The 20,277-nt window shown below is 39.9% G+C and overlaps 1 protein-coding gene across 6 annotated transcripts in view; it reads right to left on the bottom strand.

Annotated features, from left to right (window-relative positions):
* The window catches only part of itga7 (integrin, alpha 7), a 44,480-nt gene that overhangs the window by 7,976 nt on the left and 16,227 nt on the right, over window positions 1-20,277 (bottom strand). For 2 of the 6 annotated variants that reach the window (XR_003272377.1, XM_026166726.1), the window contains exons 2-23: window positions 20,075-20,202; window positions 19,553-19,632; window positions 15,280-15,535; window positions 14,408-14,539; window positions 7,814-8,021; window positions 6,632-6,828; window positions 6,205-6,293; window positions 5,962-6,089; window positions 5,749-5,844; window positions 5,545-5,606; window positions 5,070-5,239; window positions 4,744-4,890; window positions 4,115-4,230; window positions 3,512-3,698; window positions 3,349-3,423; window positions 3,180-3,259; window positions 3,001-3,078; window positions 2,404-2,506; window positions 1,817-2,023; window positions 1,107-1,226; window positions 833-946; window positions 53-151 (exon numbers count right to left, since the gene is read on the bottom strand). Coding sequence is in view for 4 of the 6 variants with exons in the window: in XM_026166726.1 (XP_026022511.1) it covers window positions 53-151; window positions 833-946; window positions 1,107-1,226; window positions 1,817-2,023; window positions 2,404-2,506; window positions 3,001-3,078; window positions 3,180-3,259; window positions 3,349-3,423; window positions 3,512-3,698; window positions 4,115-4,230; window positions 4,744-4,890; window positions 5,070-5,239; window positions 5,545-5,606; window positions 5,749-5,844; window positions 5,962-6,089; window positions 6,205-6,293; window positions 6,632-6,828; window positions 7,814-8,021; window positions 14,408-14,539; window positions 15,280-15,535; window positions 19,553-19,632; window positions 20,075-20,202 (2,872 nt within the window). In the remaining 2 variants the exon portion in view is untranslated. Of the gene's footprint in view, window positions 1-52; window positions 152-832; window positions 947-1,106; window positions 1,227-1,816; window positions 2,024-2,403; window positions 2,507-3,000; window positions 3,079-3,179; window positions 3,260-3,348; window positions 3,424-3,511; window positions 3,699-4,114; window positions 4,231-4,743; window positions 4,891-5,069; window positions 5,240-5,544; window positions 5,607-5,748; window positions 5,845-5,961; window positions 6,090-6,204; window positions 6,294-6,631; window positions 6,829-7,813; window positions 8,022-13,667; window positions 13,776-14,407; window positions 14,540-15,279; window positions 15,536-19,552; window positions 19,633-20,074; window positions 20,203-20,277 lie in introns of all 6 variants that reach the window. The other 4 variants (XR_003272378.1, XM_026166729.1, XM_026166727.1 and 1 more) reach the window with 3 other exon arrangements.

Genomic DNA, 20,277 nt, shown 5'->3' with positions numbered 1-20,277 from the left:
AGCAATTTAACAGTAAAAATGTTTATTTTTTAAATGAATGTGTGTGAAGTACCAGTGCAGCAGCATCCTTAAGGACCAGATGTTTGATGCTGGACTTCACAGTGATGTTGGCTCTGACCAGCAGCTCCAGAGCACTGACTGCTGGGAAGTCCTAAGAGACAGACAGAAACAAAGCCAGTAGCAAGTTTGTGTTTAAAACAAGGAAAACTGCACAGAGAAGCATTAAAATTTTAGCCAAAGCAACATAATGTTTGCTCCACTAATTACATCATATAAACTATTCACACAGTTTAATAAAACTAGTGTTTGAGCCAAAACTATGAAATAGTGAGATTTAAAGAGAAAACAAACTAGACTCTATTTCCTTTAGGTGCTTTGCTGATCCCTTATTTCCTAAGGGATCATTACATGATTAAAGGAGTCCGTCCAGATGCAAACATCATTTATCCAGGCTTGTGACCTCTTGTTCTCCTCGTCCCAAGGAGGAGATACAAACAAGGCAAATTTAATGACAAATTCAATTTCAAAATTGTAAATAAATTTCTACTAAAAAAGAGTTTCCAGTCAATTTTATTGATGTTTGATGGAAAAGCAAACTAACATATTCACATATTCTTACTCTTTGATCTCAGTGAATATTGAAAATTGAAAGTTCATTTGACTTGGTCGCCAGACATCGTCTGTAACATACGAGCTTCCTGACATCAGTCGTCACTGTGTAAATGCGTTTGCTGCAGTTATCGCTCACTCGCTGCTCGCTGCAGCAGCTGTGACAGTTGGACTGAAGCTGAGCTTGAGAGTAATATTCAGAAAGGTGCTGATGTAATATTACCTCTATGAAACTGCTGTTCCACAGTCTGGCGTGGATTTTAAGCACAGCCTGACCGGAGAAGCTGTGGAGAGGACACTGGAACAGCACACAGCGTGCTGACCCCAGCAGGCAATCCTAGAAAACAAAGTCACACCTGAATGTAAACTGCTGTGGAAATGAAAGAGGACTACGTGTTCACATTTTAAAACTGTTGAGTTGTTTGAGTGCATTGGCAGGAAATCAATAACCCACGTTCTGGTCTTTTCCCTGGCTCTCTGCTTCTTGTCCTTCTTACCAGTTTGAGCGACTTGCGTCTGTCTGAAGCTGCCACAGCAGGCGTGGTCTGTCCCACGCTGCCTTTAGTCATGATCTGACCTTCCTCCTCAGGGTGGGAGCGGCGTTTTCGCCCAACCTGCTGAAATAGATGCATTTATATGCATGTTTCAACAAAAGGTTCAAAAAGGTTTTGTCAAAATACAAAGAGACAGCATATAATATATTATAAAGGATTTTTTTCATTAACTTCTCTCCTAAAACAGTGTAAAACACAGAAAAAGAGAAGATTAAATGAACTGCTAACATACGTCATTCAGCACTGACTTCTGGACTGAGTGACTGAGTCCTTATCTTATTCCTATTATTTCTGTCACTTGCTGTTAAAACATGGACTTGTGAGCCTTTTTCCAATGAAATAAATTGCTCTTCAAAAATATTGTTTGCCCTGAAAAATTAAAAAAAAAAATTTTGAGAAAAAATGCAACTGAAATATTATTTATTATTATTTATTCAGGGAAACATGACTAGTACAAAATAATTGTATACCAATCAAGTACCTTTCATTTGACCAGATTCCATTAAATGTAATGCTTTATATTTTACTTATGTAACAATATATCATGAAAAATTAACATGTACTCAAATTAGTTAAAGTCAGCATATATATTTTTGTGTGTATGTGTAAACAAATGAGCCAGTTCAAAGTCGGCAGTGACTTGCTCCACCTACCCCGTGACTGCCCAGCTCTGCAGGTGAGGAGCCCTGTAGCTTCAGAGGATTCAGAGCTGATGTAGGGCTGCACTGTGTTTCCGGGTGGCCTTGAAACGTCAAGCTGGCAGGATACAGGAGCCATTTCTCATTGGCCAGCTCATAGGGCCACATAATGTTGAGGAAGGCAGAGCCAAGTGTCTGGAGAGCTTGACCGGGATTAGCAACCTGACAGAGGGAAAAAAAAGAAGCTTACATTTAATAAAGTATGTTCATAGACGTTTCTGTCTTGGGTCCTTTTTTTTTTTTTTGCTATTATGAAAAGATAAAATAAACAAGACGGACTGAGAGAAGGCAAACCTCTCTGGGCAGTATTTACTTTTAAGGAGATAGTATTGTATTTTGTAAATATTCATTTTGAGTTCTCTCTTGTTTTTAAAGGTACATTAAGAAGTTGCAGTGCAGTAAAAGCAAGTCCAATGAGCATGCTTTTGTTATTGGCCCCACTGAAACCTATTTTAATATACTTATAATATACTTTTTTCTTCTTCTTTTTTACATGTAGGTGGCAAAACAGCATCCCAGATAGCCACAAACTCTTTTCTCACCACAAACTCAAAATCCACAGCGCTGCCGATGTCGTCCAGACTGCTCATAGCACTCTCACCCCTCACTGCACCGCTGAAGAACAGCTTGTCGGGATTGACGCGCCTAATACAGAAAGTACAGTGACCATCAGTGTGTCAGAAGGCTGGAAACACAAAACTTAACATTACTATCATTACATCACTGTCTATTTCCTCACTATTCAACCACTTTTACTGATGAGCAAAGCATTCATAATTGAATTTAAAAACCTTTAATAAATGAGCTAAATATTATTAAAATACATGTGGTTTCATTTTAAATTTTCACACTTCCAAAGGTCGTTCTTTGGTTAGAGAGGTATAAAGTGAGCACATTTCCACTTGTTTATAATGGTGCAGGCATAAACACATGAAGTCCTGGTTTTAAATCTTGAACCTCAGTGTGGAAAAAAACACAGCTTCAGCGAAGAGTTGGAACAAGCTGATCAAATTTATGTGACAGATAATGTGGAATGAAATGATTTTACCAACCATAAAGCATGTGAGGGTGTTTTAGTAGACCTACATAAAGCAGCTTTACTGCCACAGACTCCTTTATAGACTGAAGGTGTTACTCACCCACTGACAGACAGAGGGAGCTCTATCACAACTTTAGCGTAAGCTGTCACAGGGACCAAGTCAGGCTGTTCGCTGATGCTGAGGACAAAACGATGAAAGAACTCAGATGAAAGTCAAAACATAAAAAGTAAGAATGTGATCTTTGTGGTCACATATCAGGGAAAATGTGGAAAACTTACGTTTTCAGTGAGAGCTCAGCTGTCAGCTCGGTGGTCTCAATAGTGATGTTAGCTGTGCTCAGACTGATGGAAAATTTCAGCTGAGGGAAAAAACATGAGAATAAAGTTTTTTAAATATGTTTTTGCTTCTTTTGTTGAGTTTAACAATAAACACACAGTTTTGTCTTACTTTAGAGTTTCGTTTGACGGGGTTTCCCAGGTCGCATTCAACCTGGGAGCCATTCTGGTTTGCTTGACATCTCATCTGCAGTCAGATCAGACAAATACTATCAGAGGAACACGTCATCAACTCAAAAACGATAGTCTGAAACTATATTTAGCAGATCTCACACCTGCTCTGGGATCCTGGAGCCGGCGTATGACAGTGTGTTTGGCAGGGAGATAATAAGCTGAGCAGCATGAGCATCATCGCCATCCTCCTCGGGGTAAAGAGGGTCAGAGGGCATATTAGTGACGGTGATGTCCAGCACCACCAGCCGCTGATCTGAGAGAGAAAACACCTGCACATCGTCCTCATCTCTGTAAGATGGTAAAGGAGGCAAAAAAGACAAAACATTTTTAAAGAGAGGCATTTCAACATAGTCTGAAGGTTGAGCAGAAATAAGCTGAGTAAGCAATCTTAAGATAATTGTAGATTTTTTGTGGTAGGCCTGTAAACTGTAAACTCTTTATTCCAATATGACACTTTGCCTATGCATTCATCTGCAGTGACAGCTACAGAGGAGCTTTTGGGAGATTAGTTAGAAAAGCTTGAACTGTTTCAACTTAACATTACTTCAGCGTAAGATTTATTGTTATTTATTTAATAAAAAAAAATTAAAACAATAACAAATTAGATATGATACCATACTGAAGATTTGCCATTAATCATCACTATCATCTCAGTCAGACAACAAAAAACTGTTGGGGTGTCGGGCTGCACAGCAGATACTTACTTTGGCAGAGGGATGAAGAGGTCAGAGTTCAGGGGTCGAGTACCAAACTGGTAGCTTAGCTTCAGGTTGCTCTGGCAGATTTTGTCATTGCCGCATCCTTCTCGCAGAAAGTTCACCTTCAGGGATTAAAAAAGACAAATATTAGGCTGAGATCAGGAATTCAAGAGGTTTTATAGTTTTAAACTTTTGTGGGTTTTTATAATCTTATGCCAAAGAAATTGGTCAATCATTTGATTAACGCTGACAACTCATTTTATGCTTTAAATGATTTATCAGTTCACTAAATACTGCACTGGGTGCATTGCTGTATGCTACAAAAGTGTATATGCAGTTGCAAAGGTAAGTAAGAGATAAGCTTAATGAGGAGCCAGTCGTTGAGTTGAGTTGAAAAAGTTTAAAAGCAGCCCAAGTAGAAGAACAGGTTTAAATGCTCTGTTTTGAGTTTATTTTATGTGTCACAGATTTGGCTTAAATGATCCTTGCTGAGTCTAAATTAATGAAGAAACACAATGTTGATGGAAAGCATTACATAAAGCTTTGGCTTGTTTATGTAGTAAATTATGAGCAGCAGGAGCTCATAAAAATTAAATCATCCTTAGAAATACTTCTTTTCCTATTTTGCTGCAGACCTCAGAGTGGAGCGTATTGGAAGGGGAGACATTGAGTATCGGCGGCAGCTTCTCCAGCCTTTTTGCAGAGTGTCTGCGTGGCGGCACGGGCTTGATAGTGTGGGTTATGACCAAAGAGATGGGACGCAGTTTGTCACGGATGTTCTCCTGCACAGAGGGAAAATGTAAAATTAAACTTCTGGCCAAAGCTACAGCAGAAAAGAATGAAATAGTTAATTAAAGAAATGTCTATTCAACTCAGCGTCCTTTTCATACTGGGATACTCCATACAAATCTGCCTTCCACAGTAAAAGAAAGAAACACATCCATGAAATTAAATTACTGACATGCAGCTGGAAGACAGCGTTGGTGCACACAGCGTGACGCTGCCGATTTAGCTGCACTTCTTCTGTCTGTGTGTACTCCGGCTCCAGTAAACTGCGGCCCAGGAAGGTAACGCGATGCGGGAGGCCCACCTTCCTGCGCTCTGTGTCTGCTTCAAAGCGCACTACGAGGGCTTGAATGGAGTAAAATGGGGGAGCACATAGAGGGAGACAGATGGGTTGAAATACAGAAATGTCAGGACACACACACCGAAAGAGCACTTAAAGAACCCACCGGGGACAGAAGATATACTAAACCCATCTGAGGAGGTACAGTATTACACAGCTGTGATTTAATCATAATAAGATCTAATGTTACCTCACAGATAAGGTTACTTTCTACCGTAAATAGAAATGACTCCTGTCACTGTGGGGAGTGATGTAAAGCCCCGCGAGAGCAAAAGACAGAAACAGTCGTGGAAGCCGATGTGTGACTTACTAATGTGTGGAGAGTAGTGAGTTGGGTACGCTACGAAGGTGAAGCAAGCCTTGACCTCCACACTAAAAACAGAAAACCACGAAGAGGAAAAAAGACATGATCTTTAGGAGCTTCAGGACTATAGAAGAACTTTAAATGTTTTTATTATCAGTTTGTTTGGTTAAGTTATCCTATAAGTTTAGTGCATTATGAGTGAGTGAGTACCAGACTCCATCTCTGTCTTTGCAGTTGGACTGCTCCAAATCTATTTGTGGAGGATCAATAGTTATGTCTCTCTTCACATGGATGACAGGACGAGATCTTGAGGACAAAAAAAGAAAACTTTTAATAAATTATTGATAATATGTTTTCATCCCTTAGATAAATGCACTGTCATCAAAATGTTTTCAGAGGTGTTCAACCAAAATCTTTCCTCACCTGAAGAGAACCACTGAATCGTTCAGCGAGCCCACTGCCACATCTGGGTAGTGATTGTTGTCGATATCCAAACCCCCTGAGATAGAATATCCAAAACGTCTCACATCAAAGTCCCGGCCATCCAGCACCTAATGGGATGAAGAACACTCAGTTTTATCCATGCCATCTCTTTCTCTCATTCACTCCTTCTGATTTTGACCTTTAATATTTCTTTTCAGTCGCTCATATCCAAAGCAAACTTACCTGAGCAGGTTTTGTCTCAATTCCAGATTTTGAGCCTCTATAGATAAAAACTTTTCCATCTCCATCAAACGGTGCTCCCACAGCAATATCTGTATAGATGTCAGACAAACTGGTTTCCAACACTACATTCTTATTGTAATGGTTTAAACCATAAACCACAGTTTGATATAGAAGACTTTCAACACATTAAACTGTTTCACTGCTGGAACCATTTAATGTTTTCCCTTATTTTCTAATATTTATATTCTGTTATACATCTATTATATCCTGATGAATGCTCATATTAAACATGACCATCATCATCCAGTCAGTGACTTATATTTAGCATCACTCACAGTCGTTGGGTTTTCCATTCAGCGAATCAAACAGCAGAAGTTACCTTTTAAGATTAAAACATTCTGAGTCAATAAAAAAGTTTTTCTTGTACCTCCATATCCGTCCTGGTCCAGATCTCCAACGTTGCTGACTGTCATCCCAAACATGGAGTCGTATGTCCCGTTGAGGCGGATGGGCCGAGCCTGATCATCCCAGTGACCAAACGGGTTTAGATACACATAAACAGCTCCACCAATCTCTGCTTTACGGTCAAAAAAGTTAGGAGCTCCAACAATCAGGTCCGTCCAGCTAGCAAACAGAGGCGGAAAAGTAGAAATGAACACTTCCTTGAACAAGTCTCTTCTAATCTACATTCACAGTTGGCCTTGAATATGCATTTTATGCATTTTACACAGGAAAATGCTGTTGCAGGATTTAGGTGTTAAAAATATGATCTTGTGTTTATAACTTTAAGATGAATTTGACATTTTTGTGTAGAACATGACTGTGCATTCCCATTTTCTCTCTTTTGGCTCTCAGCGAAGGCGGTCGCACTTTTCTCCTCTCCTGCCCTTATCTTCGCTGCTTAGCTTCTTATGTCCTTGTCTTGTGTTTTTACTTACTTTTCCCTGGAACACTCTCTCACAGTCTGTTCTCTAAAACCTAAACTGGTCTCTGAATGCAATTCATGCGGAGACCCCTTCGGCACCAGTTGCGGCCTCAAGGCTGGAGCTGAACAAAACACCCTCATAACAACTGTGTTTAGACTGATCCCCCCTCCCTTTCCAAACGCCTTCGATGCTTGTGCCCCACCGGGGAAGATGGCAGTCGACTGGACCAGTGCAGACATGCTGCAGGACCAGATGCGCCGTCTACACCGGCTCTCTCTCACCCTTTACCCGCCCCTGTTGCTTGTCTTGTGTTTCTATGGTGTATTGATAGTCATGTGCTTTTTTTGCTGAGGTGTTTTTTCTGTTATCAAACTGTTCTCCCACTAGGAGCTCAGTCTGAGTGGAGTTTTTTTCTCCTCCTCTTACCTCATGTTATGTATTTTCGTTGTTTTTTTCCTATCAGCCTAATTCTCTGACATGTCTCCCCAATGTGATGTTTGTGTAAAGTTGGTCAGAAGGTTCCTTTGTAAGTGTGCATGCGCCATTAGCATGCTGCCTGCTGTAACCCTAATTTCCTTTGGGATTAATAAAGTATTCTGATTTTGATTCTAATTCTGATTTCTATGGGTTATATGATTTTGTGATGGTCATCCTGACTGACTTCCTATTTAGCCTTTGCTCACCCATCACTGTTGAGATCTGTGGTGGCAACTGAATATCCGAATGAAGAGGCCAGCTCCTCCCCCCAGAAGATGTGCTGTGGCACCAACCGGTACACATTGTCTTTCTTCAGCAGCACCACCGCCCCGGTGTGATTGGCTCGGGGAGCACCAGCCACAAAGGTTAGCTCTCCGAGACTCATTATTCCCATGGCAGAGTCAACAGAAAACCCTAGAAGATGAGGAAGAAAAGAAAAGCAGAGGAGGAAGGAAAGAAGGAAGTGTTATGGGTTAATATCGACCGTGGGGTTCAGAGGATCACCTCCTCTGAGTGTGCCATGTTCCTCTCATCTTCTTACTAATGAAATGTGGGCCTTAAGTGACTATTGATTTTGTGCCTAACTCATGATGGGTGTAAATGTCCTGTGTGCTGTGCGTGTGAAAGGCTGTGTGTCTAGTGGAAGCAAAAAGGCTGGTTGTGATAGTAACATGAGATGTATTGACGTTGGCCTAATGTCTCCTGAGATTCATGATACCAAAGCTCTGCACTGGTTGCCTCTGGTGAAGGCGGAGTGTAAACATGGTGGGTGGACGTTAAGCAGATTTATCGCCTGAAGCATCTCCTCTTCTCTGTGAGTGTGCTTTGTGAAAAGATAATCTGCATGTGTGTGGAGGAATTTGAGGATGCGCATGCATGTAAATCAGGTAAAGCAATTCAGCGTGTATATAGAGGAGGAAGGATGTTTGCATCATGTGCGGAATATTTCTGATCAAGCTGTGAAAAATGACACAAAACATATGAAACATTTTTCCTGAACACAGGCATTTTCTACATGCACTCGCTATGCTAGACTAAAAAGCAGGCAGCTGGTGCAAAAAGTGAGGACAATCTGTCTCCATCGGGACATGAAGGACATTTGTTAGTCCTGAGTAAACATGCAGAGGGAGACAAGACAGAGACAAACAGTGAGCAGCTCCAGGGTGGCAGGTGGGGAATGCAGCACTGCAGCTTCTATAAAACCAGCAGATGTGGGAACAAGCTGCAACTTTTTCCTCACAGGCTTTTAGCTCACAAGCTTGCAACATGGTAGAAACTATAAAGCTAATTAAGGAATGAAAGGATAAGGAAAAAAGTTTTTGCAATGTTAATCTTAATAAATTGCTTGGTTTTTATTTGAGTTAGACTGTTAGACAGAAAAAAGAGACAATTTGGAGAGCACAATGGAATTTCCGATATTTATTTTTTTATTTCTTTATTTTAAATATTCTCTTACCTACCTGCTAAATATGTCCTAGCCATTGGTTTAGTCAGCAAATACTCAAGGTTGTACAGTGGGGCAAAAAAGTATTTAGTCAGCCACCGATTGTGCAAGTTCCCCCACTTAAAATGATGACAGAGGTCAGTAATTTGCACCAGAGGTACACTTCAACTGTGAGAGACAGAATGTGAAAAAAAAATCCATGAATCCACATGGTAGGATTTGTAAAGAATTTATTCGTAAATTAGGGTGGAAAATAAGTATTTGGTCACCTCAAACAAGGAAAATCTCTGGCTCTCACAGACCTGTAACGTCTTCTGTAAGACGCTTTTCTGTCCCCCACTCGTTACCTGTATGAATGGCACCTGTTTGAACTCATCATCTGTATAAAAGACACCTGTCCACAGCCTCAAACAGTCAGACTCCAAACTCCGCCATGGCCAAGACCAAAGAGCTTTCGAAGGACACCAGGAAAAGTATTGTAGACCTGCACCAGACTGGGAAGAGTGAATCTACAATAGGCAAGCAGCTTGGTGTGAAAAAATCAACTGTGGGAGCAATCATCAGAAAATGGAAGACATACAAGACCACTGATAATCTCCCTCGATCTGGGGCTCCACGCAAGATCTCATCCCGTGGGATCAAAATGATCATGAGAACGGTGAGCAAAGATCCCAGAACCACACGGGGGGACCTGGTGAATGACCTGCAGAGAGCTGGGACCAAAGTAACAAAGGTCACCATCAGTAACACACTACAACGGCAGGGAATCAAATCCCGCAGTGCCAGACGTGTTCCGCTGCTGAAGCCAGTGCATGTCCAGGCCCGTCTGAAGTTTGCCAGAGAGCACATGGATGATACAGCAGAGGATTGGGAGAATGTCATGTGGTCAGATGAAACCAAAGTAGAACTTTTTGGTATAAACTCAACTCGTCGTGTTTGGAGGAAGAAGAATACTGAGTTGCATCCCAAGAACACCATACCTACTGTGACGCATGGGGGTGGAAACATCATGCTATGGGGCTGTTTTTCTGCCAAGGGGACAGGACGACTGATCCGTGTTAAGGACAGAATGAATGGGGCCATGTATCGTGAGATTTTGAGCCAAAACCTCCTTCCATCAGTGAGAACTTTGAAGATGAAACGAGGCTGGGTCTTCCAACATGACAATGATCCAAAACACACCGCCCGGGCAACAAAGGAGTGGCTCCGTAAGAAGCATTTGAAAGTCCTGGAGTGGCCTAGCCAGTCTCCAGACCTCAACCCCATAGAAAATCTGTGGCGGGAGTTGAAAGTCCGTGTTGCTCGGCGACAGCCCCAAAACATCACTGCTCTCGAGAAGATCTGCATGGAGGAATGGGCCAAAATACCAGCTACTGTGTGTGCAAACCTGGTAAAGACCTATAGTAAACGTTTTTCAGAGCGTTCTCACTCCCGAGCGGTTAGTTATTGCCAACAAAGGTTATGTTACAAAGTATTGAGTTGTATTTTTGTTATTGACCAAATACTTATTTTCCACCCTGATTTACGAATAAATTCTTTACAAATCCTACCATGTGGATTCATGGATTTTTTTTTCACATTCTGTCTCTCACAGTTGAAGTGTACCTCTGGTGCAAATTACTGACCTCTGTCATCATTTTAGGTGGGGGAACTTGCACAATCGGTGGCTGACTAAATACTTTTTTGCCCCACTGTATCTACTGATTAGTCTCCAATGATGTACTCCTTAGTGTCCTACTCCTACTATATATAATTTGTTATCCACATTTTATTTCATTTACGTTTATATTTTTCCTCCTTTGGACCAGAGAGACAGTAGCTGACAATAAAGGATGTTATTTTGTTTTATCTATAAAATAAAGGCGCTCACACCTCCTTTGATTTGCAATAACTAACTGCTGTATGATGCAATATGAGTGTAAGTATTTTTTACACATACCACTTCTGCATTTGGCATAATTTTTGTTAAATAAATCACATGGTGTATTATGTCATGTGTGATGTTCATCTTAAGATGTATTTGCTATATTTTATTTATCATAACTCTTTTTGCCATGGCTATACATTTTAAGTAGAGTTTATTTCTTGACTAAAAGCTTCTTTAGACTAAAACTGAATTTACCTGATAAAGAGCCAAAGATGATACTTGTAAATGTTGATGCTTCTATGTACTCGTTGTTTCGACGCTGACTTTTCTAATTATGACTACTCTTCGGTTGCAGCCTCAGCATTAGTCCCTTTAGCTTGTAATGAAGAGATTCTATGTGTAATGTTGGATTTGGCCTTGATGGAGATAAAAACAAAGCTTTCTTTTCATTCAGCAGGCCGTCACTTCTTTAAATGAATACTTTTACTGTTCCTATTGGACACAATACAGTGATATTTCAGATCCAACAAAAGCTGCAAATTCCTACAACAGTCTCTGTCATTTTAGTAAGCATGCATAGGTGTGTCGTATCATCTGGTTAGGATCAATGGAAGCACGTGGGTTATAAATGAAGGCAAAAAGGTCATGTGGGAATTAGTGTTGTCAAGGAGACGGCTCAATACGGTGAGTAGGAGGGTAAGCAGGATTGGAGGAATGTGAATAAAGAGATTTATAGCAGATCCACACACTTAGAGGAAAAATAATGACCGGAAACCCAAACTAACAATGAATAGCTCCTGCTCAGCAGACTGTGGATCACTAACAACTGACACTAAATACTGAGAAATTCATCACAAAGCATCACATCATTATCTTGATAAAATGTATCTATTGTTTGAATGAAAATATCAGTGTGACAGTGCACCACTATTGATTCATTTGACCTTAGGCCTGTACTACAAAGTGAGTTCATCATACCGAGGGCATTCACTTATCCAATCAGGATAAGCAGTCACATGAAGCTAGGTATCAACTTGCTAAACTAAACCAGGATTTTGCCTGCACATTCACATGAAAAGGGTGGTGTTAGCGGCATCTGACTGATCATAATTATGGATAAATGTATTCACAGTAGACCCGTTCGATTTTCTTCAAAGAGAAATGAAGCTGTACTTTGGAGAAAATATGAATTTCAAACATGTAATACAGATTTAAGGCAACAAAGCTGCTGCAGATAAAGCAGTAAGAGTATGTGTGAGAGGAAGAGCACTGTAGAGTGATACAGTTTTACTTAAGTATGGGCTTTAAGCGCATTGGTCAGTAAGACGAGAAAGGAGTGACTATATTAATAAAGTTTAGCCTACTTGAAGCCTGGAAGAAAAGCTGGCAAAAAAGCTGACGGTGGAACTCGACAGACTTATCACTTCACAACACTCTCATTAAGAATCTGATAGATTACAATCAAGAATCTCATTAAATTAATATGTAAAGGACAGTTTTAGCTTTTAATCTGTCAGCTGCTGCCCCAGTGGTATTCAACCCTTAGACTACGAGCAAATTAAGCCCAAAAGTAAAAGCAGGTGTCCTATTTTAGGTTCATAAGTTAATGCTTATAAAATAATAAACGTGTTGTAAAAGTGTTTGAAGCCAACAGGAAAAGAGTTTAAAGTTACTTCGAAGAATCAATATTTTTTACTGATACTCATCAAAGACATTAGAACCTATTAAAAAACTTTAGAAACAGAGGATTAAGGGATCTTCAAGAACTGGTAACCTTCTTGGTAACCTGGCAGGTCAATAGGCAGTGATTTTGCACCTGTTGCTCTCTAATCTGGAACTGCTTCACAGCCTGAATTACCATTTTGATATACCCCAGTGAGAAGTGAACCACTTTTGTTGTACAAACAACAACCCCGAAGCATCCGGGGTAAGCAGAAGTCTTCGTAGTACAGGCCTCTTACCATTATATTTGAAATGCTGTACAGACATTTGTGATAACCAGAGTTACTTTTCCTCTTTCACCGCTGTTACACTGGTATTTTTGCTTTTAAATAGAGCTTAATGAAACTTAATTGCTAGCCATTCATGTTGATGCCAAAAACTCCATCAGCCCTCAGGCCATCATCCAGATTTCAATAGTCAGTAATGAAAAAATACCACACATAACAAATATATATAATATTCTCATCCACCTCAATTGCAGTTGGGTTCAATGCTTGTTAGCAAAAGTTAGCGTATTAACGTGTTAAAAAATTTAGCACTGATTGTAAATATGTTAGCATGCTGATGATGTGCCTCGGTATAGCCTCGCACAGCTGTGGACTCGTCTTGTATATTAGTTAAACCATTTAAAACAATTCGGTTTAGTATATCTGCAACTACTTAAAGTGAAACCACCACCAAGATACCCTGGAAAGCTTCATCCGGACAGACACATGCAAACTAACAAAAGAGATCGACAAACAACAGACAAACACCTCCTGCTACCCAAAGAGAAGGCCATCTCTTCTGCAACTATATAACTGTGCCAAAAATATAAATTAAATTAAATTTAAAAAATGAAATAAAAAAGGAAGTATAACTTTGGATGGCTGTCTCTTTTTAACATAGATTACACACTAAAATCTATATAGACAGACAGACTGTGTAACTGATCAGAAAGGATTAAGACAAAGACGGAGAAAAACAAGATACTATGTCCACTACAAGCCCAGTCCGGTCCAAACGACAGCACCTCAAGCCTACAAACCTAGGTAGCTATTATGAGCTACATCCTCAAACGATGTGGGCCGCCTTGATGGTTCCAGAGTTTTGTACAGCAGCGCATCTTCAACGGGGCTAGCCATGAACAAGAGCCCTATGGCCCAAAACAGGAGGAGAAAACAGAAAGAAGCAGAAAGAGGAGCGTGGGGAGGGTGTGATGGAATGGTGAAATGGTGGTGGGGGTGGAAAGAGGAAGAAAAGGGGAGAGGGAGGTGCAGGTGAGAGGTTGTGATTGATTGCTTTCTGTGTGGTGCTACAGTGGTTTGTCCTGCAAAACCACTGGGTACCTGGTGGAGAGATGACACATCAGGCTCAGACTGTACACCACTGGCATTTTCAGACAATGGGCGGTAGCTGGAATGAGGATGACATCAAGTATTTTCCCTTGTTTTCCCAAGAAAGTGAGCAAATAGTAGCAACATGAGGACTGATCCTGTCAGGCTACATGTCCACCCACAGTCAAACAAAGGCTGGAAAAATGAGGTGGAGTCCTGTTCAGGGCTTCATGAGTCATAAATTGCTGAGCTAAAAGTCATGTCCAGGAATAGTAGGAACACTACAAGATTTTCTTCAACCAATCAGAGGCAGTTTTGTTGCTACTGTAGCTAATTCCTGTGGTTAAGTCAGCTGTGTTGGGGTACAGTCTAAGTCCTGGTGTCATCCTCCCCCGGCCCTCTCTATCTCTCCTGTGCGCAGGCAGCAGTGAGCAGGGAGGGCAAATCCTACCCAGGTAACTGTGGTAGGGCACAGGGATGAGCTGGGCATTAAGTTGTTTTTCATCTGCCACCTCGTAAGGTCCGTCGTCATAGATACCGAGGTCAAGCAGAGTCTGGTTTAGGAGCTGAACACGCATCTCGCCTGGAAAGGAAATAGGTGAGGGCACAGCACGGTGACAAACACAGATTTGCACATTATCTTAAACAACAGGGACAAGGTCATAGATACGCATGCTCACGTGTTGCTTCCCAAATCCAGCATGTGACAGAATTTAGACATTTTAGAACAGGCGTTGTGTAAATTCAGCTTTTGTTCCATAAAGCAGCCTTTTATTAAAATATGAATCATCCAGAAACTGATGTTTGCATCCAATATATCTTAGACCATTTATATTAAATGGATTAAGCTGTGCTGCATATTTTCAGTGTTCAATCAATAGACTGGCCTATAAATTAATTGGATTGTCCTGTTAGTAGTACTTATTTAATTAGACAGTTTCATTGCATTGCTTTTCTTCTCTAGCATACATTAGCTGCAACAGGAGTTTCTTCTCATATTTCTTTTACATTCGTGGTAAATCGTCTTTGCACTGTAATAGAACAACACTCAGAAAGGCATAAGAGAAGGAATCAGTAGATACTAAAGACAAAAAAAACCCCCTGCCAGTTCCTTCTGCTTAGCATTCATCTTTATGAATGAAACGGGGCATGTCAAGAAGGGATCCATCTGAAAGATGATTTCCAGCCCTTCGTCACCCCTTGCATGCATTTTTGTGAGCAGTACATTCAATCCCAAATCACACTACACAGGTTTTCCTCTGGTCTTCCGATTAGTAAAACATGAAACTCTAAATAAAGGCTTCTATCAGTCGGTCACATTACCTTTCCAGTTGTATGTTCCTGGAGCACCGAACAGAATGAAGTTTTTGTCTGGGGTGAAACTGACAGACAGGCCCTGCTGACAGAAACCGAACTGCTCGTGTCCCTGTGGCCGACCCTCACAAAACTTCCATTCTCCTCCATCCAGGTCATCTCGATTAGTCAGGTCCTCACTCAGGACATAGCAACGGCCAATGGGATCCCGAGTCTCTGACGACTGGTTTACACGTTGCCTCAGTTCGTATAGATGAGCGCAGGTCTGGTGAAGGGGGAAAAACGCATTAGGGTTTCCTGGATATCAGTTAGCCTTTGATTTTTTTTTAAAGAATATGATACTATGCAACAGTGTAATGACCAAATTAGTCTTAAAGTCTTCATCATTATAAACAACAACTTGGCAGATGAACCAAAGCTGGAAATGCACAATGTCTGCTCTTATATCTCTTGATCATCAGCACAACGTGAATTTACCCAACACTGAAAAAAGGATGCCATCATTAGAGCATACTTGCATGCATTACCATTGCCTATGTTTAAGTTAAATTAACCTATAAGTGAAACTACATGATTGCAAAGGTGTATAATTTCATTCATGTTCAGGTGACTAGTCATTATAAATCTCTGAACCACGCTGATCATCTCCGGGTATGATCGGGTTTAAAAAAGCATCCATCTCAGTCAAGTCAGCAGCAACTCTACGTTTTGTTGTCTGATTTTTGAATTCATTTTTACCATAATTCAGCCAAATGTAGTTAAACGTCTAGAGTGTCGCCATGTAACATGCTAAAAAAGAGCCGTTAGCTTATTTGCTGTTTTATCTGTTGTCAAAGAATTGGCGCTTTTTCATTTGAATTTGTCTTTGGCACAAGAGCCGTAATATCACATTAAACCTAATTACGAGGCACTCATAACATAATTTGGTTTTCTGTGTGAATAGATTTGTCAACTGACTCTTCAGTTACATTGTGTATTTACTGCACCGTGGTGTTAGTGAGATTTTGGACATTGAACAGTTTTAGCTAATATCATCAGCGGCATTATGCTAGCTTACATCCCTACCCCTCCTGCCCTCACCTGCTGTCCTTTTGTTTTTGTTTTTTTTTGCTGCACATTGAGAGATGACCTCTATTCTGCATTTCACCAGGAGTCAGCTGATGGATTGTGGGTTCAAGGTGTTATGGTAAGAAAGTATATTCTATTTTCGTTTCTGTAACTTAATTATAATAGGTTTTTTATAATTATTAGGTGCATGCATACTCACCCTATTAATACAACTGAGAGATCCAAAATCTGCCATAGGTTTAACTTATACCTGTATGTATTGCCAGAAAGGTGATTACTGGACTCGCATTAATGCACACTTGAACTGAAATGAGGTTGTAACTTGTGGGTTGTTGGGTTGCAAATCAGAAACAAACATCTTTGGATTTTTTTTAATCCCATAAGATCTGGAAACACAGTTTTTATTCAACAAAACATTACTGATTAACCAAGCACAGTGCCTGCTGTTATTTCAAAATAATTTTATGTCATTTCAGATAAAATGCAGCATTCCAGTGCATCCCAACCATGCCTTTACAGTCAAGGTTTCTGACGGAGCTGAGTTTTTCTCTGACAGTCTGCTGAAAGTGTTTGCAAAGTGATCGGGGGAACAGGGCACAAAGCTAAAGGATGTAGCTGCCATAATGACAGTAAGAACTTTAAAATTCTTTAACTACAAAGTGTATATGTATTGCATTAGGTCAGTAAAAGATTTTTATGCTACATCCATTGAAACAGTCAACTATTACCTGTGAGTAATGATTCCACTAAAAGGATGCCATAATTTTCGTCATGCATTTACTGGCCCACTGAGAAAAAATTATCTTTTTTTAAAAATAAATGTTCTGGAAACTATATATCCATAAAGTTGATGTCAAACAGGAACTTTTGATATTGCTTTGTAGATGCTGGTGTTGCATGTTGACTGGTTTAAAAAGTCAAGAGTTTTTGTCTGGGATCATTTTCTTCTGTGCTACTGAAAAGTTCACAAATCTCTGTTTTCTTTGTTATAATAGTCAAGGATGACATTAATGCTCGGAGTCCCTCATCAAAGTGCTCCGCATCTGTGTGAAAGACAATTGCAACATCTTGGTGCAGGAGTTCATGGTGAGTGTTTTATGAGTAGATTGTGGCTTTGCAACATTTAAAAATGCATTTAGTTATCCACTTGATCCTCATTGGACTGGTTAGGACCAGTAGTCCTCTTTAATAATTTGAAGTTCACATGAGGCCTGGTAGTGAACTCGGCCGCCGGCCCTTGAGGCCCCATCCCCACCCCTGTATTAGGGGTCACATCAGTGTGAAAAAACTTTAAATTTGTCATTCTAATGAACAAAGGAAAATCCCACCAATATTTATATTAGCTTTTGTTTGAAAAAATGACCAACTGACCAACAGCTAACCAAATTGTGGGGCTGAAAGTCTAAATTCTAACATCTTCTGAGTGACATAACCTGGATTTCTGATGGGCCGGTGTCTTTCTAACAAAAACTAATGTAAAGCATTTGAAATTATTATGTTTTTCACCCTCTCTTAGAAACTCTGTTAGACCATGAATGGCAGCATGGCAGGCCACTCTTTGGCTATAGCTATTTACTATGTTGCTTGCATTGGTTTAAATTACTCTAACATTAGAACTGGTAGATTCAAAAGAGATGAGTTTAAAAAGGAATCTTAAAGAAATGTTTTGTGTTTAACCAGGACTTGACTGAGGCCACTGCACAGATTGAGAAAACCACAATGAACATCTGTCTCCAGAGATGCGCCAGGCAATGACTTTTCTGATGTTGTTCTTCAAGATCTGGATAACGTGACCTTTGCAGTAGCCATGCTGTTTGGACCTTTTTTATTCCTTCAACATGAGTTACCCATCACAACTCTGCTACACTTTTGAGGTGATTCAATGGGTGGTAATGGAGTTGGATGCAACTCAGCTCTCAAGAAAAGCTCACAACTAAGACAAAACTGCTCCTGCAACGAAGCTCACTGTTATGCATGTGAGGTGACCAGCTCTAGGTGAGAGGACATTTAAATCTCACACTTGTTCTGCTGCATTTTTGAAGCTCAATTCCAGGAACGGATCGCAGGGTTCATTTTTATATACTCTGCAACTGCCATGAGGACGAGCCGTTTTTTGTTGTTGTTTGTTTTTCCTTTTGCTCTGTACAAGTTCTGTTTGTCTGTTTGGCAGCATTTTTAAATTTCTCTTTGTATTTTTTCTTTCTTTTACTAGTGAAGAGATGTAGCGTGAACAGTTATACAGTCTAAATATCCCATATGGGTCGTGTGAAATGGTATTTTCAGTTTCATTCAGTTGAAGTAAAGAACGTTGAATATTTCTAAGTGTGCTGTTTTGAACCAAGATGTCACAGTATGATCAGTGCTGTAATTTTTGACAGTCACTGTATCAATGTTATTTTTGCGTCTCTTGAATAAAGGTTTTGACCTGCAAGTGCTAATTTCTTTAGTTATTGGGGTAAAATGGGTAGTGTTAATAGGAAGGTGTTTGCCAATTCAGTAACCTAATTTAATGTTAATGGAAACTAACATTACCTCAAATTGTTTAGTCATAATTGTTGTTTAACTGAATCTTGACGTTAGAGGCCTTAAATAGAATGTTTTGTATTGTTCTTTCCCAACATTTTTCAAAAGAAACAGTCCAATTTCTTTGCTGTGATTGATTCCAGAGAACACGGAAGAACTGACATTATTTAACTGTTGATTTATATAGATTCAGTAGAGGAGTAATGTCAGTTTAATTCTTTACCTACTGTCAATGCAGTGAAATTAGACATTTTGTTTTGAAAGGTTACTGGTGGATGCCAGCAACCATCTTGGAAGAGAACAATACAATCTGTTATAAGGCCTCCATTTGAAAATTGTGTATTTGATACTAGAATATAATAGCAAAATGTAATTTGAAGATAACATGTAGTATTTAAGTGACCAAGTAGTATTGGGTAAAAGTTATTGAATCGTGTTGGGATAACGTGAGAAAATTGTGAAGGATTAAAATATTCCAAGAGCTCAAATTACTTCATCAAAACATGTTTAAGTCACATTTTATCAACACAAATTGCACAAGTTTATTGAACATGAATAAATTGTGTTAATTTAACTCAATTGTTTAAGTTGCTGCCAAAGCAAAACATCTGTGTGCAACAAATGTCCACCATTGAATTAAGTAAATCCAACAACATATTTTTTTCAGTGAATTTGGGCATTTGGTACTCACCACAACCTTCCCTCCAATGCCCTGACTCTTGACTGTAACTCCCAGCCACTGGTTGTGCTTGCTCTCTCTGTCCCACCTCACTGAAAGAGAACACAGAGTGAACTGTCAGTCATGACGGCTTCCATATTGTATTGTTTTCTGGTTACAAGCAAACAGAACTTTGTTATTTATTCACTTCACCTATTAGAAGTGTTATTTCACTTCTCACTTCACAAAAATGAAGCAGGTATCTTTATAAATATGATACAGTAACAGTATATATTTCCATGATGTCATTAATATTCTGCCTGGGATAATGTAGTTTATAATAAAGATAATTCTCTTTGACCGACGGAGGTCCAGGTGTTATTTAGATTTCTTAAAGCCCAAGTTGATGTGTTTAAAGTTTTGTCTTTGGTTGAAGTGTTTAATTTCACAGTACAGAGAACAAAGTGAAACACCAAGAATAAAAGTCACGTCATAGTTTGGTTGATGAATTGACAAATTAACCGACAAGTTGTTTCAGCTGCACTTGAAACCCACCGTCTCCATCGATGTCAACCCTCTCACAGTCGTACTCCTCTGGTGTGATCGGACACCTGAACAGGGCTCCTGGTCGACTGCCCGTCAACTTACCCTGCCCTGCCGCCCTTGGAGCTCCCACCAGTATCCTAAATAAAGGAAAATGAAAGGAAAGTTAATTGTAAAACCTGGTGTCAAACGTTGATAGTGCATAATACAAATTA

This window comes from Astatotilapia calliptera, chromosome 5, assembly GCF_900246225.1.
Source record: "Astatotilapia calliptera chromosome 5, fAstCal1.2, whole genome shotgun sequence".
Lineage (NCBI taxonomy): Eukaryota > Metazoa > Chordata > Actinopteri > Cichliformes > Cichlidae > Astatotilapia > Astatotilapia calliptera.
Note: the sequence above shows the minus strand (reverse complement) of the source record. Positions and strands in the feature narration are given on the sequence as shown.